The sequence below is a fragment of the Sabethes cyaneus genome, chromosome 3 (genome assembly GCF_943734655.1).
Source record: "Sabethes cyaneus chromosome 3, idSabCyanKW18_F2, whole genome shotgun sequence".
NCBI classification, from domain to species: Eukaryota; Metazoa; Arthropoda; class Insecta; order Diptera; family Culicidae; genus Sabethes; species Sabethes cyaneus.
The window spans coordinates 193,082,670-193,102,116 of record NC_071355.1 but is presented as its reverse complement, the minus strand read 5'-3'; the positions used below and the strand labels follow the sequence as shown (position 1 = coordinate 193,102,116).

General features: G+C 40.2%; 1 protein-coding gene across 1 annotated transcript; it reads right to left on the bottom strand.

Moving 5' to 3' along the window:
• Nucleotides 1–14,700: 14,700 nt before the first annotated feature.
• LOC128742330 (serine/threonine-protein kinase TBK1-like) lies at nucleotides 14,701–17,629 on the bottom strand. The gene is made up of 5 exons (XM_053838662.1): nucleotides 16,378–17,629; nucleotides 16,030–16,309; nucleotides 15,893–15,968; nucleotides 15,206–15,826; nucleotides 14,701–15,143 (listed from the first exon to the last, which is right to left on the bottom strand). Exons 1-5 carry the CDS (start codon nucleotides 17,495–17,497, stop codon nucleotides 15,051–15,053), a joined length of 2,190 nt encoding a protein of 729 aa, XP_053694637.1. The 5' UTR covers nucleotides 17,498–17,629; the 3' UTR covers nucleotides 14,701–15,050.
• Between the last annotated feature and the right edge of the window lie 1,818 nt (nucleotides 17,630–19,447).

Genomic DNA, 19,447 nt, shown 5'->3' with positions numbered 1-19,447 from the left:
AGAGTTTCGGAAATTCCACTGTTTGAACTTCCATTTCTATTTCGTGCTAGAAGCGTTAACTCAACTCGTACAACTCATTTTTCGAGTTTTTCAGGCTGTAGAGCCCACAGATAATTGATTTTATAAAAAAAAATTAACTCATACCCTACAAATTATTTTTTTACCACCCCCCGATTTTTCAAGCCAATTTCCAAGGGGGGGGGGGGGGGTGACATAAACTTTGAAAATGACTTGCAATGGCCTAAATTGAAAAAATAACTGTACAGCATTAGATATGAAAAACAAAAAACAATATTGTATGATAATCAAAACTTGAGCTTCTTTTGAGCGTTTTTCATGAAGAAATAGTCATCAGCTTGATCGCGTCGTTTTTAGCATGTTGTCCATTAGAGGTTTAACATAAATTATGTTTGAAAATCGTATCCCAAAACCAACAGATTGCACCAAAATGATATCTAAGGATGAATAGAATATTGTTTTTAAAGATAAAAATATATACGAAATTACAAAACATGTTAATGTGCAATTTATAGTTTTTAAGATACGATTTGCACACAAAATTCCCTGAAAAACAAATATGTCCTTCTAAAAAATAATTCTTGAGTTAAAATTGTGCCAATACCCAGCTGTGGAAGATGAAGGGTATGAAATGGGATAGGCAAAAGAGAAAGCATCCAAGAGTTTTCGCCAGCCCAAGCTCCCACCTAGCGCCTCCACGCGACCATACCCGGCAATACTCTATTAAGTAGCTAAGCTAGGAGGTGCGATGCTGCGTGGTTCCCGGCTGCCTGCTGTCAAAACTGAGATTTTGGGCAGACGCCCAAGACTCTCCGTTGTGAACAACATTCGGTACCGACGCCAGCCTCGGTTAGATCTCGCGCGGCTGAAGCAGCCAGACGTCGCCGCAAACTACGCGCATTTACTCGATACTGCGCTTCCGGAAGAGGACGAACTGGACGAAGCCCCTCTCGAGAACTGTTGGAACACTATCAAAACAGCCATCAACAGTGTAGCGGAGAGCTCCATCGGGCATGTGGCCCGGAATCAGCGGAACGACTGGTTTGACGATGAAAGTAGGAGGGTGATGGATAAGGAGAACGCTGCGCGGGCGGCCAAGATGCGCAGTGCCACACGTCAGAACGTGGAAAGACACAAACAGAAGAAGATGCAGCGAAACCAAATCTTTCGGGAGAAAAAGCGCTACCTGGAAGAGCAGGAATATGCAGAGTTGGAGCGGCTGCATCGTTCTCAGGAGACGCGAAAGTTCTACCAGAAACTGAACGGATCCCGCAAAGGCTTTGTGCCGAAATGTGTCGGGATAAGACTGCCAGTATTCTGACGGACGATCGTGAGGTGACCGATAGGTGGAAGCAGCACTTCGACGAACACCTGAATGGCGCCCAGGGGGAGAACCATGGCGGGGGGGAAAGCGATTTCGACGGTGCAACAAACGGGGAAGAGATGCCAGCCACAACGATAGGCGAAGTTAAGAAGGCCATCATGCAGCTAAACAACAACAAGTCAGCAAAGATGACATCGGAGCGGAGCTTATTAAAATGGGACCAGAAAAGCTGGCCGTTTGTCTACACCGACTAATTGTTAGAATATGGGATACGGAACAGCTACCGGAGGAGAGGAAAGATGGGGTTATCTGCCCGATATATAAAAAGGGCGACAAGTTGGACTGTGAGAACTATCGAGCGATCACCGTTCTCAATGCCGCCTATAAAGTGCTGTCCCAAATCATTTTTCGCCGTCTATCACCAAATGCGAATAGATTTGTGGGAACTTATCAAGCCGGCTTCGTCGAAGGTCGGTCTACAGCGGATCAAATATTTACACTGCGGTAAATCCTTCAAAAGGGCCGTGAATACAGAGTTCCCACGCATCATTTATTCGTTGACTTCAAAGCCGCATATGATACCATCGACCGGAAAGAGCTATGGAAAATCATGGACGAGAACAGCTTTCCCAGGAAGCTCATCAAACTGATTAAATCTACGATGGATGATACACAGTGCTGAGTTCGGATTTCGGGTGGATTGCTAAGTTCATTCGAATCACACAGAGGGCTTCGTCAAGGTGATGGTCTTTCATGCCTGCTGTTCAACATAGCGCTACAAGGTGTTATGAACCGAGCAGATATCAACACGCGGGGCACGATATTCAACAAATCTAGTCAATTCGGCTGTGGCGGTGGCTGAACAATACACCAGACTAAAGCGCGAAGCAGAAAAGATTGGATTAAAGGTAAATACGTCTAAAATAAAGCACATGCTGGCCACCGGAACCGAGGTTGAACGACGTCGCTTGGGCAGTAGTATATTCATCGACGGCAATGAGTTTGAAGTAGTCGACGAATTTGTCTACCTTGGCTCACTGGTAATGCCGGACAATGATACCAGCCGTGAGATTCGGAGGCGTATTATCAGCGGAAGTCGTGCTTACTATGGGCTCCACAAGCAATTGCGGTCGAGCAGACTAAGTCCCCGTACAAAACCCCGTGCACCCTGTACAAAACGCTTATTAGACCGGTTGTTCTCTACGGGCATGAAACATGGACAATGCTTGAGGAGGACCTGCGAGTACTCGGAGTTTTCGAACGACGAGTGCTAAGAACGATCTTCGGCGGTGTACAGGAGAACGGAGTATGGAGGCGGAGGATCAATCATGAACTCGCACAGCTTTATGGCGAACCCAGTATCCAGAAGGTGGCTGCAAAGATGGTATTCGCCTCAAATCCGGTAGGAACAAGACGACCAGGAGCGCAGCGAGCAAGATGGTTAGACCAGGTGGAGCAAGATCTGGCGGAGAGTACTCGGTGTCCGAGGAATTGGAGAGCGGTAGCCCTCAACCGAGATGGAGAAACTTTGTTCAACAGGCTTTGTCTTAGGACGGCAAGCCACCAAAGTAAGCAAGTGAGTAAGAGGCTCGTAACTCGGCGATCCAAGTAGTTCTTTGATTAGCCACCGAGCCCAGGGTTAGGAAAGGAGGCCGATGGGAAAGTACGGAACCTGTCGATTAAAAGTCGAATAAACCTAGGAAAGATGGATTTACGCGTCGGGTGAATGTGGAAACAGTGACCGACGTGTTGAAAAGTAAAGCGGTTTGCAACCTAGGGGTTCTGAATGGGAGCGATCATGAGGGAGCGAGTTGCTGTGGATAAAACATCGGTGAGTTTGGTGACATACGAAACTAGGGGGGATATTACGGAGGATGAAGACGAGATATACATCACCGCATCCTCCGGTGCAGATGACGTTCGGGTTGGTGTGACTGTATTGACAGAAAGGCAAACTGTCACGACGGTTATAGTTATTGATAAGATTGTTTTGATCGAGGAATAGTGTGAAACTTTGCAAAATTTAAATTGCAAGTACAGAAGTATAAAGTATTTGCATGTACATTTGTTATTCTGGTTATGAAATGTCACTAATCTGAAAAAAATCCGATTTTTCCGACCTATTTTTTCTAAAACCCTTCCTCGTAAAAAATGTTTCCTGCTAAGTCGCTATTCATAATTTTATCATTTAGTTCACTAAATTGCCTTTCTAAAACACTTGAAAATTCTAAAATCAGTCAAGTTTTCGCTGAGATATAGCAGTTTGAATTTTGGGTCAAATTTTCCCCTATGAACAGACAACATAAGTTTTTCAATAAAATTGTCGCAAAACGTAAGTTTTCGAAATTTTTAGATCAAATAACTTCTATAATAAAAGATCTCCGATAGACACACCTAGTCGCGAAAACAGTAGATTAATTCATTGGAAAATAAAAGTTTTCGCTGAGATATAGCAGTTTGAACTTTGGGTCAAATTTTCCCCTATGAACAGACAACGTAAGTTTTCAATAAAATTGTCGCAAAACGTAAGTTTTCGAAATTTTTAGATCAAATAACTTTTATAATAAAAGATTTCCGGTAGACACAACTAATCGCGAAAACAGTAGATTAATTCATTGAAAAATTCTCTCACGATTTCAATTTCATAAACTGAGAGCGAGTCAGGGACGCTTCACTTTGAATTAGATGTTCATTTTGAGACAAAACAATTGGAGATATCAACTTTCGGACTCACTATCTACTCATTCTAGTGTTTGATGTAAAGTACGGCTTCGCTTGATCAATGCTTGTAGTGAAAGTGGCACTTCTAATTCTCTCGCCTACTACCCTGCTTCGCCTACTACACTACACTCATAGACTTCAAGGCGACATACGATTCAATTAAGCGACATGAGTTGTGACGGATTATACTTGAATAAGTTGCCCCGACAAAATTGGTTAGGCTGATACAAGCCACACTGGATGGCTAGATTGTTAAACGATCAGGTTCAATGTTTAGCAAGGAAGACGTAGGGTAGACGCACCATTAGTGGTGGTAGTACCAGTAGTGGTGGAAACTTGAATTATTCCATTATTTTTGCATATTTTGGTACAAGTTTGATAAGTATCGAACTACCAGTAACGGTATTATTTGATAAGTATCTAACTTGTACCAAAATCTGCAAAAATAATGGAATAATTCAAGTTTCAACCACTAATGGTACTACCACCACTAATGGTGCGTTCACCCTACCTAAAATTAAATAAAAAGAAAAAAACTTATGCAATTTAATTCCACTATGTATATTTTATTTTATTTTATACCTAGTAGAATTAAATTGGATAAGTTTTCTTCTTTTTATTTAATTTTAGGTTTTGTATTCTACTAAGACGCTCCAAAAACATCAGTCCAGAAACTTCAGTCAAGGAAGACGTGCTGAGAAACGATACCATCAATAAGAAATTTTACATAGGGTAAGGAACGAGTTAAGCAGTGTTACCTATTTTAATCAGTTGAACATAAATGATCCGAAAATGCACTTTTTTATTCATATTTTTAAAATCTTTTGATAGGATCATTTCACAAATTTCTTAACCATACATTTGATTCACACAAACACAATTTACTGAGTTTCCGACAAGAAATATGATGAATTAAAAATTGTTGTCCAAAAACGTACATTTTTCAGCTGCTCTTCAGCAATCGCCATTCGCCACCTCGCTACTAACGAATTCATCAAATTTTCAGCACTGATTACAACCACTCTGAAAGTCAAGCACAATTGACATACCATATTATTCACTCTCTTTCTTTCTATTATCTAAGGCTTTGTCACTAGCCAAAAGTTTTATTATTTTCTAACAAATTCTGAATTGACGGAACCTGTTCACTACTAGCAGCAGCTGCAGCACAACTGATAAGCTATCGTGTTGCCAAGACACTGTTTCAGTTCTGGAAATAAGAATTTTAAGTTTGAAATTAACTGAAACCTCCTATGGTGAAAACGTGGTTCAATACTTTCAAGAGAAATATATGTTCATAATTAATTTTTCTTTATTAAAAACAACACAAAAGACAGCTTTTTCAATAATTTTCGAAGATTTTCCCAGTGATTTAATAAAGCAACGATGTGTTTCAATGTTATTTGCTTTGACAACACTGTTCTGAGTCGGATCGTTTGTACTGCTATATGTTTACCTCTTTTGTTCTCCCACCATCTTTATGAACAGCGAGTGAGACGTCAAACTCGCAGTTTCCCATAAGAATACTAGAGAATAAAAGAGACGACGAATACCGTTTGCCGAACGGTGCGGTGAGTGTATGCCCCGATAAACAATTTAGACAGATGGCATTTTACGCATCTATGCCGATACGCTATGCCGATTACGCATCAGATGCCGATTAGTAGGTCGTGGATAGGAACGCAAACTTACTGAATAGGGGGAAAAGTTCGAGGGATTTTTTAAGGGGACGTAAAAAAATTCAGATTTCAGGATTGCTTAAAAAAGCACCTTGCGGGTGAAAATGGGTTCGGTCTGTTCAAAATTAGTTCCGCCGCTCCAACTTTAAAAGCGAAAAATCAAAAGTTTAGCTCAACAATAGTGTCTTCCAATGGTAACAGCTTGAAGAACTAAAGATAGCAAGAAGATTGGTATGCTGATATCCCCCACTTAGTCAATCCATCGCTTGTAATAAGCTAAAACAATCAGTGACCCGCTTAGACTGCTTAAAACTAGTTCTTTACCCTACCTACTGCTAGGTTTCGCGGACGACGACGATGTCATCGTTACAGTTGATTTGTGGAAGATACGTATGCGCATCTTAAGAGGGAAGCGAAGATGATTGGGCTGGCAAAGAAGCGGCAAGGATTGAGCTAGATTGCCCAACCGGATAATTTTCCCCAAGGTGCTCTATGGCCACGAAGCGTGAACGTTGAAAGAGAGTGACCGACAAGCTGGTATTTTTGAGTGAAAGATTATACTAACAATTCTTGGTGGATTGGATTATTGGATATTGGATATATTATTAGGAAAAGGACTAAGAGGTAGGCTCACGAATCACGAGATATACCAAATATTTGGAGACGCGGGTCGTGAAGCAACTACAACACGGCAGACTACAGTGGACTGGCCACGGCCATCAGAACAGTGACCAGTTAAGGCATTATTCAGCTGATAGTTCGATGGAGGCAGACAACCCCGAGGCAAATCTCAAACCCGCTGATTATTAGGATCGATTAACAGCCCAAGACCAGTAAATGTGCGAACCTATTCTAAACTAGGAATTAAATCGATAATCGAATTGCAGGAAAAGTAAAGTAAGCCGATTTTGGTTACTAAATTTCTACGAGACATCTCCTTTTCGTTTTCTTAAACCATCCAGTTTTGCTAGTTTTATAAGTCGATTTTCCGGTCCCATCGAAGCTATTTGACATTTTCGAATCAAAAATTGACAGTAGTTTTACGCAAAATCCTTAATTAAGTACATTCTTCTAAAGTTTGCTTACTTCGAAGAGAGAAGAAGGGAAAGTGAGAAATTTTTTAATTGAAAAGAAAATTACGATCAATGCTTTGCATACGTGCTCGAATCCAGCGTGTACTCCTCCCTTTCTTGAGGCCAGGATACATCGGAAAGCAAGCATGGTTACCTATAGTCTGTGCATGTTGAACATTATCATGCGTTTTAAACAGCTGTATCGAGTTTTAGTATGTTTTAAGTAATATGACAAATGGCAGATTAAATGTAATATTTGGTTAGGCTAAATTGTAGGTTGGATTGAATTGGATTAGGTATTACTAACAATTTTGTTTTAGAGTTATTCGCAATGTGACGCTTTCCAAAAAATCCTTATTTTCCCATTACTCATAACGAAAAATCATCAACCAAGTTTCAGACAAAAGAACCGAGAAGCTAAGACTGGCTATAAGCTGCAAACGTGTGAGCTTTCCGTACCAGGAAAATTTTGATTTTTCCCAGTAACATCACCGTCGCTCCGTATCTCATGGTGGCTCGCCTCACAGCACATAGGCCCTGTCGGCACAGTAACTGTGTCGTCCTTCGTTTTAACGGTCCTGGTGTGGGTAAAAAAAGAAGAAATTGCCCCAACCATACCATACGCATATCCGCTGGAGGAAAATGGCTGGCCGACTGGCGGAACGGCGCCTGCGTACCAGCCAGACACGGCCACGTGCAGCCGCCGCCACAACCAGCAGGAAGCAGAGTGTTTGATCGTTTATTACCACCATGGTCGTTGCGCAGACTGGCCGTCACTAATATTTGTCTCCCATCGGGCCGGTAGGAAGGAATGGGGTAATCCCTCCGCCTGCAGTTAACTGCCGCCCCCAATCTGTCTGCTGTTGTGGAAGGAGCGGAAGTGCGGACGATGATATTGCGGCGTGTGGGTGGGTGTGAGCTTTGCTTTCTTCCGTGTCATGCCTCAAGGATTTTGTCTGTGGCTTAGGAAGCGGTAACGCACGACGGTACCGGTGCGGACGGCGCGACGGCGTGGAAATTGTTTTTTTTTTCTTCCTAGCTGTCGTTCCTGCTGTTGATGGTGCGGCGGTCGAGGGCTTTGCTCCGGCTTGTTCGGCTCTCCGGAGAGAGAGATGATTTCCTTCTGTTCGATATCCATGACTTACACAGGAGGATAAGGAAAGGCATTTTCTCCAAATCAGACAACATTTTGAAAGTTTTGATATTGATCGTGGAACTTTCGTTTGAAAAATTAAAAAAAATACGCCCAATTGTTAATGAACGCTTGCTACATTGCATAAACGAAGAAACACCAAAAACATATGTCACATCTCAGACAGTTATTTTGGAGTATCTTAGTAGAATCTCAATTATGCGCGAAAGATTTTTTTCATTTAATTCTACTATTATGTATAAAAGTAGGATTAAATAGAAAAAAAAACGATTTGCCAAATCTTAGATAATTTATCTTGAAATTGTAGATTGTGATTTTTGTAAGACAGAAGTACCGTTGATATATTAGGGCAGAAGACTATTATTTCTTCAGTCTAATTATGTTATAGTGGAGGAACAGGTGGGTTTGATGTTTATATAATGAAAAACAGTCGCTTGCTTTCATTTTTGAGAAAATAGTTGTAGAATATTGAAGTTATTTAGCAGCTAAGTATTTATTTAGCGAAAGAAAAGGAATGAGGACGTCTGGTAATACGAATGGCCATTGTGTGGTTTTGTGAAGGGTAAGGTGTGTGGTAAAAATGCAAACCTTAAATGACTACCGGTCTGCTCTGATAATGTTAATTTCCTTGGAACGAAAATCCGGGCTCAGGTTATTATAGCAAAGGAGACCCTCGTGGTCAGGAAGCTAGACCGGCATTGAATGAGCAAGCCAAATGAAATATATGTTACATGACAAGTAATTATGAAAAGAATAAAAACTATAAGAATAACAAAAGTATATGCGTTGAGGGCCACAAGATTGCCACATAATTTACAGGATATAGTTAACTTAGGACGGCTTGTGCATTTCTTTGTTTTAGGAATTCATGTCAAAAGTAAGTTGAAATCAGAAAATGAATCCATGGTGTGTAGAGTGTATCCTATCCTAGGGAAACACTGAGGCACGTGCTTCGGCATCTGTTTTAAGGTTTTAAGTCGTAAACAATGATTTGCGGATGATGCTCTATCGAATTACAAGAGATTTCTCAGGAAACCAGAAAATATACTTAAAGTTTACCAATAAAATTGTTTCTGACATGAAAAATTGTTTAATATTTTCAATGCCTGATTTGAACTTAAAAGCAAATTAGAGATGGAATTTAAAAGCAAAATTGTCTAGTATTTCAATCTGTGGATTCCACAAAAATGAAAAGAACATTTATTAGACAAGTGACTTTAAAAGGAGCATTAGACAAAATATCATAAAACTGATCTAAAAATAAAACAAAAATAACATAGAACTAAAAATATAAATGACGGAACAATGTGTTTGAGCTCCGGGATGGGATCATGTGCCATATAGCCACGACCTGTAGAAATTATAAAAATAGAAAGGATTTTCGAAAAAATTCACAAATTTGGTGAAAAACTACTGAAAGACAAGAAGTTGCGACCATTTTGGTGAATTTTGTGGTACTAAACATGATGTAGACTTTAATTAATTTGAGGTTGAAGCTTTACTTCTACTTGAACTGGGAATTGGCCATGTAGCGGAACTTTGGTAAGGAATTTTACCTAATTTATGCATGGAACTCAGCTCCAAGTTGGATTTGAGAATGAACTTGAAGTTATATTTGAAATCTGACTTAGATTGAACCTTAAATTTGATTTGAAATTGGGCATAAATTGGATTTGAATTCGGCTTGAAAGTGGATTTAAAATTGGGCTTAAAATTGTGCATGGAATTGAAATTAAACTAAACTTACCGTTGAATTTGAAATCGGATGTGAAACTAGACGTGAAATTAAACTTGAAACTAAATAAATTGAATCTGTATGTGGACTGGATTTGATATTAGACTCGAATTTAGATTGATTTGTTTCATTTTAATTTGAACCAGGAGTCGGACTTGAACCAGATTTATATTTAGACTTGAACGATACGAGAAATAATACCAGAAGTAGTAATAGAGAAATAATAGACCAGCATCGTACCTTGACGATCTGGGTGACACCCCTCTTAAGGACTATTGGAATATCGTTAAAACAACGGTTAACACCGTAGCTGAGAACGTCGCGCCGTGTGGCACCGAATCGACGTAATGAATAGTTTAACGAGAAGTGCCAGCAGATATTGGATGAGAAAAACGCAGTGCGGATACTAATTTTGCGTAGAGCGCTTCGTCAAAACGTAGAGCGATGCAAACAGAAGTGGAGACAACAAACCCGAATCTTCCAGGAGAAGATAAGCATCATCAAAGGAGACGGAGTGCGGAGGAACTCGAGCAGCTGCACCGCTTTCTCAACACACGGAAGTTCTGTCAAAGACTCGATGAATCTCCCAATCAATGGCTTTGTGCCGCGGACCGCAATGTGCAGAGATAAGAGATGGATGTATTTTGCCTCATAGGCGAAGAAGCCATCCAGCGGCTGAAGAACAACCAAGCATTAGAAGAGGGTGGCATTGGAGCGGAACTTATCAACATGGACCCGGACAAGCTGTTTACACCAACTGATTGCAAAGATTTGGGATACGGAACGACTTGTCCGAAGTGGAAAGACAGGGTATCCCTATTAGCTCAGTTGTTACAAAGTAGTTGTGGTAACCGATATACGACCAATTTTGATCATAAAGAAGTTTATGCAACTAAAAGTGCTAAAATTGTACTGCTAAAAATTTTCCCTTCATATGTACAAGAAAGGATTGTAAAAACTACCAAACGATCACTATCCTGAATGCCGCCTACAAAGTGCTTTCCCGAGTCATCTTCCAACAACTGTCGCCAATAGCGAATAGATTGTTATCAGGCCGGCTTGATAGAGGGCCGGTCTACAGCGGACCAAATCTTAACCCTGCGGCGGATTCTCCAGAAGTGCCGTGAATTCCGAGTCGCCACGTATCACGCGTTCATTGATTTCAAAGCCGTATATGATAGTGTAACCCAACAAGAGGTATGAAAAATACTGGCTTTCCGGATAAAGTTACTAGACTTATCATGACTACGGTGGATGGGATCCAGCGCTATGTGAGAATTCCTGGTGGATTGTCGAACCCATTCGAATCTTCCAAGGGACTTCGACAAGGAGGTAGTTTATCCTGCATTCTACAGGTATACCTCCATAGTACGTACCCTCGTTAGTACGTACCCTCGATAATACGTACCCTCCATAATACGTACATTTTGCCTCGATAGTACGTACATTTTCCTGCAATGATTTTTTTTATTTTCTATATAAAGCAGAAACTTTTTTTATGAATATTTATGAGTCAATACAAGCAAAACCGTATTCAATAATTCTAAATTTTTGAATATTTTCTGTTATGTAAAAACCATTATTTTAAAATTAAAAACAATTCCTAAATAGTAAATTAATCAAATATACGTTCTAAATAACAGTTGTCTAAGCATTCTGATTTTGCAGATTTTTGCTCAGAAAATTAACCTTTTCTGCGATTCACAATCTTTCCAATTGCGATGGGGGGAACAGCAGGCAATGTTATATTCGTTTGTTTGCAGATACTACCCAAGCAACAATGTGAGTTTTATTATACTCTTATGGCGATTTTCATGACCAATTTTGGTCCCATAAAGCATAGTCTTGGGCTCAAACATCTTTCTAAGACTTGACCTTTCTTTATCGGCAGACTTCGCAGCCGGCTGTTTCGGGGTTAGTGCAACAATCCTACTGACTCTGTCTGGCAGCACCGTCTAACCGAGACTCGAACATTTCAGCTTATATTGGCAACTATGTACCAAACCTTTACCTAGATTTGTTCGATTAAAATATGTAAATTTTCAATTTGAGAGAGAATTTTACAAAAAAAAAATGTTTTTGGATTCGTTTTGCTTTACTTTTCAACTATTTTTTAACATTGGTAGTGTTTTTTCTAAAATAATTTTATCAAGATAATTGTTTATTTTATAATTAGCTTAGCTTAAGTAGAATGCCCGTAGTTGCACTCCGTAATTAGTCGAACCAGTAAGATTGCATAAAGAACCAATTGAATTAGTGCTTGGGAGCAGCATGACATACTTGTACATTTTTTACTGATTCAATACTTTGAAAATTGACCAATAACGACGCTGGCAACGACCAAAAGGCTGTACTACATGGGAAAAGGAAAGAATATTAGTCCGATACTTGTTGTTGCTAGGGACCGCAGGTATCACTGCATCTCCACAAGTATCACGGGATAGGATTTATGTTAGTAAGGTACAGATCAGGGTTCATCTTGGTAGATGATATGATCCAACGAAACAACGCGTCAGCGATTACATTTCATCTCAAGTTTTCGCGATCACCATTGTAAACAAATAGTCGTCTAGAAAATGTATGCGACGTATTTGGGCCTAAATTCGTTTCAATGATATGAATATTATGCCTTGGATATTTATTTCCGTAAGCAAAACATAAACCAGTCCCGCGCGAATCCACTGTGTGGGCGAATAATATTGCATCCGTCTTGTTAGATGAGTATGAGGTTTCCCGCAAAATCAAGATAAAGATATCGAGGTGGTCATCAAAATCACGCTTTCTAATTCGTTTACAAACCGTTACATATAAAAATAGGCTGCTCTGCGACTTCGGCCTTTCACCTGAGTCAATAATTTGTAAATTACAATGCAAACTACTATTCCAAAGTCCAAACTAATTTAAAACTGGGTAATTGTCACGGCTCCGAAAAAATTTTGTTATCAAATATTTTGCAACGAACGAGACACGAAAGCAAGCGATGCTGATCCCTTGCAATAAAATATTCCGAATTTGAACACCTCAGCACTATTAACGAAAACTGAGAATAAAAATTTGCTTCAATAATCATTGGAATTAAGTTAGGCATTGGACATTGACCATTGCGAAACCATTTCAAATTGTTGGCAATTTTCATAAAGACGTAGATAATCACACATTGCTAACTGGTCACAATATCTGACAACAAAAACCAGGAACAGTGAATCAATAAACCATTTCTTGAAGTAAGTGGTCCCTAAGTTGATAAGCATTTTCTCTTACCAACGCAAATATGTAGAGATATAGCGCCCTACACGCTCCCAAGATGATTATTTATTTTACTATATCTTAAAATTTGGAAATTTTAGACAATATTTAGCATAATAAAAATAATACTTTACATTGAAAATTGTGATTCGATATTACGTACGTTTCGATAGTACGTACGCTAAACAATGCGCGGGTGTACGTCCTATCGAGGTATACCTGTATTCAACAATGAGCTTGAAGGTGTTATAAGATGAGTGGCGATCGAAATGCGGCCACGATTTTCAATAATTTATCAGTTTATCTGCTTTGCCGACGACGTGGATGCTGCTGCTAGAACATATAAGGCGGTGGAAGATCTAGAAAACCAGATTAAAACGCGAAGTAGAGAAGATTAGGTTGAAGATAAATACGTCTAAAACGAAGTATATTCTGGTGGGAGAGACCGAGCGCGACAGGGTCCGCTTGGACAGTACCGTGGTAATCGACAGACGTGAATATGAGGTAGTCGACGAGTTCATTTCACACTGGCAATAGAGGATAACAACAGTCGTGAGATTCGGAGGCATCAGCCTACTATGGACTCCATAATCACTAGCCGTCGAACAATCTGAGCCTCCGTAGAAAATGCACATTTACAAAACGCTAATGGCACGGTGACACTGCTAGAAGAAGACCTGCGAGTACTCGAAGTTCGACGTGGTGCTAAGAACCATCTTTGGCGACGACGACGGAAGTTCTGTCACGATCGACGGGTGCTAAGAACCATTTTTGGCGGTGTGCAAGAGAACGGTGTATAGAGAAGAAGAATGAACCACGATGCGTCTCTACGGCGAACTCAGTATTCAGAAAGTGGCCTGTTCCGGAAGGAACAGGACATAGAGCAAGGTCTCCACGGAACCGGAGACCAGCTGTCATCGAATGAATTAGATGGAGGAATTACTTTATGCAGGCTTTGTCATAAGATGTAAGGCCAACTAAAATAGGAAAGAAGATCCACTTTTGCGGTAGTTTCTCCTGCGCTTAAATCCTTGAAATGCCATTACTAGTGGTTTTTTACCATTTTTGAAATGTACTGCCGAAAGTCAGTGCTTTCCGGCGGCTCTATTATTTTTCATCTGACCGATTTCTCACCGGGTCTCTTTGAGATCGGGAGCCGGCATGCTGTTATCGTTTATAGGTATTCTTAAGTCAACTTCCGTTCCGTCTCCTTCTGTTATATCACAATCGCCATTGAGATGCCCATCGGAGAACTGCTCTCACTTGTCGACTGCCTCGTGCTAGTTTGTTTCCCTTCCCATCCCTCACAAATCAGATTTCGGTATGTATCCTTCACGAGTTTGGTTCACGTTCCCATCGAATTTACACGTCTCATTAGCACAGAATAGTAGTTCTAGCTTTTCTTTACGATCTCTATCCTTTTTCTGGCGCTTTTTCATTATGTGCTCGACGATACATGGCCAAATTCTCCCTCGTGGTAATATTTAGATAGTTTTTCCAAACTATTTTTTCCTCTCCATCGCTTGTTGGCATTCTCCATCAGGTCTTGAGGTTTCTCCACCCAGCACCGCGTTTGCAACCACATAGACAGTCGAGCGTATTCTGTTGCATCCGTCTTCGAGGGTCGAAGCACCTACCTCCACAGAACATTTTGGCAAGAAATAAAAATTACAATGGTCAAGCATTATTTTTTAATAAATCAGTTTGTAAGCAACGTATAAATTTTTAATGTATGTATACAATACGTTTCAATAATAATACTACGTAGATCACAAAATAAGAGTAATATGAAAGGTCCAATATTGCTGTCGATGAATCACAAATTATGATAAATAATGGAATTCCTAGTCAGGAACTGAGGAAAGTCTGTGTTTACAATCCATAACAGACTGTATTGTTTGTGTTACACAATTCATAATTAGAGGCAACACATACCGTACTTATACTGGAACGCAGTGAATTAATGGGTACACTCCAATATTTAGGTACTAGAATCAAATTCAATAATTAACTTAGCAGCTATTATTTACATTTCATCGCTTTCGACCCGTTATTTATAATCTATAATCGATTATCTTCAATTATCAATTATCAATTATCATCATCTGTTCATAGATAACTGCTGAACCGTTTCGATTAGCTCACTGTTTTGCTGTAAAATCTTTTCGATTTCACGCTGATAATTAAACAAAGTCTGAAAGAAAAACAAATAAAATTAATCGACGATTGAATTGTAAAAACATCAACTAATCGCACTTTCAAATAGCATTGCCTCTCTTTGGATTTTTTCATGCACTCGATATTTTGCTCGTTCACCGAAGTTTCATTGGCAATCTTCGACACTTCACCGTCGTTCTTGATATCCTTCTTCAAATCTTCTTTGATCTGAATCAGCTGCTCACGAATATCGTGCAATTTCCCTTCATGCGATTTAACGTCCTTGTGAAGAAACTGCGTCTGCAGGAAAATTGTTTGCACTTTCTTATACCAGTCTGCAAAGCATTCTGCTGCCAGCCCGACTGCCGGACGTACGTCATCGTTCAGGAGTGCTTTCACTCGCTTTCCAGTTTCGGTCATTTTTTCCAATGCATGAAGCTTTTCGTCGTCAAAGATCAGCGAGCATGTGGAACATTTTGGCAGCAGATTCTGCCAAGACTCACGCAGACAGTCTACCAAATGCTTCGCTTTTTCATTCACCCGGTGCTTGTTTGGACTGCGTAAATCACGGTATGCGGTAATCCAATCACGGCTCAGTGACTCATCCAAGACGAAGCGATTGAATAGCTTCTGAACTGGAACCGACACACGCTGAAAGTCTGCCTTTACTACTTTCAATTCCGTGCTAATGGTGGTTGCTTTATGCTGATACGAGTCGTTCTGATTAAAAAATAATAATTACAATTTAGAATTAGAATCCATATTTTAAAGCTTAATAATACTCACATTCAACACCGCTATTTCCACTAGATCCGCTATCTCCCAAATAGAATTGCCCATATCCTCGAAATGCTTTACCCGTCTGCGAAAAATAGTTTACAATCAATCATTGTAAGTAAAATAAATACCCATTTCAAACTTACTCCTGCAATTTCATCAGTAAGCTCTTCAGCAATCCTGCAAATTGCTCCACGGCCTTATTCATCAGGGTGTCCAAACTGGAGAACGTCTCTATACGACGCTTGTATTCGTGTCCTACACTACAAGCAACCTTCGCCAAATTCGCGTCGCTCTCCACCGGTATACCACTGGGAAACGAGGGAAACTTCGGCAGATCAAGCTCGGCCGGAAGAGAAACGTTATTATCCTCAATATTGAACAACATAAGCGGACTCTCTGCTTCACTTTCCGGGTAACCATGAGCTGTGAAAACGAAACATCAGAATAGTTGCAACCTGTGATAAATTATCTTCAAAGAAAAAAAAACTAACCAGTACTATCGGCACCAACTTTAAGGTCATGTAACTCCGTGTCCATAAGCAGCAGTTGTGCACTATGAGGAACTGCCGTCTGCACGAAAATATGCTCCTTTAGATTGAAGCAAGTTTCCTTCGGGTCCATGTAAACCTCGATGGAAGTTGCCCGATTTGCATAGAATATATTAACGCGTTTCCTATTCAGAATGTGTTGGACTTCACGGAAAAAGCGATCAAAGGACCACATTCTTGTTTGATTTACCTCCAACAGCCCAGCGAGCAGCGGTGTTACCAGATACTTCAACCCTGCCTTCAGTTGACAGTGAAGTGGCAGATCACGAGACCATTCGATGGGACTATTTTCGCTGGTTTGTGTTCCGGAAATGATACCTGGTTCTTTTTTAGTGGTTATATGGTGCATTGTTTTCTTATTTTTTCGTCCACCAAATGGTCGAAAGGGAAGGTTTCCCGTTGCAACGTGATAAAGTGTTACGCCTATGGACCACAAATCCACGTTTGCTGTAAAGCTCCGATTCGTGGACTTTCGAAGCACAGCTCTCTCGTACATATCTGGATGCAAGTACTCCTCTGTACCGTACAGCGACACAAACTGCTGATTTTCTTCCAATTCTCGTGCCGCTCCAAAATCGGTGAGTTTATATATTGTGCGGCCATCTTCTGAGATGTTCTTCACAATATTACCTGGCTTTAAATCTCGATGAACAAGATTGTTATCTCTCAAATGCTTCATTCCTGCTGACAGATGTTCCAGCACTAGCAGGAACTCACGTTGTGGTAACCCGTAGGTATTCTCCGGATCATCCAATATATTGAGCAAACTGCCACCAGTGCATAATTCCATTACAATTACCTTACCTCGACCTTCCTGATCATCTTCGATATCCAGCAACTTTACGATATTGTTGTGCTTCATCTTTCGGAGCATTTCGAGCTCCCGCATCTGTACATTGTGAAGTTCCGTACAGCTGGACCGGTGGAATACTTTCACGGCAACTGGTTTTCCATTATGTTTATTAACGCCTTGGTAAACCGCAGCCGTTGCTCCCTTTCCTAGAACTCCCTTTTCTTCCGTACACCAAACATAGTTGGTAGATTCTTTCAAAACGGAACTCATTTTGACGATGTAACGGGAATGTTTGTTTTATCTTATTAGAAGGTTGTCAACTATACACTTAATGTGGATACTTTGGTAACCTGAACTCAAGTTAGCTTTTAGCTTCAGTGACTAATCTGTTATCGGAAAAAGTAAAACAACATTTCAGAAAATTGTATCAAAAGATCAAAACCATCAAAACCGATGTATATAAACATTCGATTGTCGACTGTCGACATTACTTTACTACTACCGCTAGAGTGACTATATACAGATCAATGAGGTTTAAAAAGGTGTGGCAGATGAAGACATTTGATGGTATTCGTAGCGAAAAATCAGAAAACGACGTCAAACTACAAAAACAAACCGCGTCGGACAATGGGGTTTGTTTTTGGAGTTTGACGTCACGCTTCATCGTGATTGGTCGATTTACGATTCCACCCACACCATGATGAAATTTCTTCATTGCACTAACACCACTTAACCAACATTGCCACACCTGTATGTATTACATTGTATACAGATCACTCTAACTACCGCGTGTTGACCGAAATCAATGTGGTATATGCAGGTGTGGCGATGTTGGTAAAATGGTGTTTGTGCCAAGATGAAATTTGATCATGGTGTGGGTGATATCGCAAATCGACCAATCACGATTAAGCGTGACGTCAAACTCCAGAAACAAACTCCATTGTTCGGCGCGGTTTGTTTTTGTAGTTTGATGTCGTTTTCTGATCTTTCGCTACTAATACCATGAAATGTCTTCTTCTTCCTCACCTTTTAAAACTTGGACTGAAATCACTGAAATTATGCCATCAGGATCAGAAACAGGATCAGAGATTCAGAGCACAGCCAAATTTCGCGAAATGGTTCACAGCCTAAAATCAGTGAACCATTTCGCGAAATTTTTAACTTTTTGGTTAAAATTTGACAGTTCGATGGTTTCTCTAAAAGGAGCCATTCAAATATTACGTAACGCTAAAAATGCCATTTTCACGAACCCCCCACCCCCTTGTAACAATTTGTAACAATTGGGTCCTAAAATTTGTGATAAAAAGATGATTTTATTAGAAGGAACGATAAAGCTTCCCATTATGACTATCAGAGTATAGTTTTTTCTTTTTTAAAAAGATGCAGAGCACTAAAAAATTAAAAAACAAAAATATTGTAATTTATTCTCCCTTGACATTAGAGATCTTCCTTGACATAACGAAAATAACACGTTTTGGCAACAATGATAACTTTTTCTCACTGGCAACTCTGGTTTGACATTAGAGCAGCTGATCGTTTTGACAGTTATAGCTTGGCAGTTGTCTCTTGTGCTTGTCTGCGTTTTGCTGGTCGTGAGGAAGTGGAACATCTAATTTGTACTAGTTATCGGATAAAAGTTTTGATTCGGGCAATGTATTCCAATCCATCGATTCACGGTGCTAGTCTTTGTCCAAATCTAGTTTGCGCTAAGAATGACTAAACGATGTCAAACTGATGGCCAACAGTATAATCTCGGTACAATCGACCCCGCAGAACAGTATGAAAAAAACGCCAACCGAAACTGGCACCGTATTATCAATCAGATTGGTATGTTCTGCTACTCCGATGTGAATCAGCAGTAGGGCGAACGGCAGACCAAAAATTTCTGTGCGTTTCTAACCAAACACGGTCGCATCTCGATGGCGGGTGTTGCATCCGAAAACTGAAGCCATCCACGCTGCGACCAAGTGCAGTCACTACGCTTATTGCTGATTTTGACAAAGGCCTTAATTAAACTGAGATGACCGGAACCGGAAAATGAGCTGTAAACTCAGAAAATGTTTTAGGTCGCGATTGCCAAGCCATTTCCTGACTTTGCAACTTTTGACTTTTTGACACACTATCACATGAGCGTGAAGGTAAACAAAAAGTTTTCCGTGACATTTCAAGACATACTATGGTTTCTTTTTATAATTCGTGTTGTCTAGACACCGCTTGACA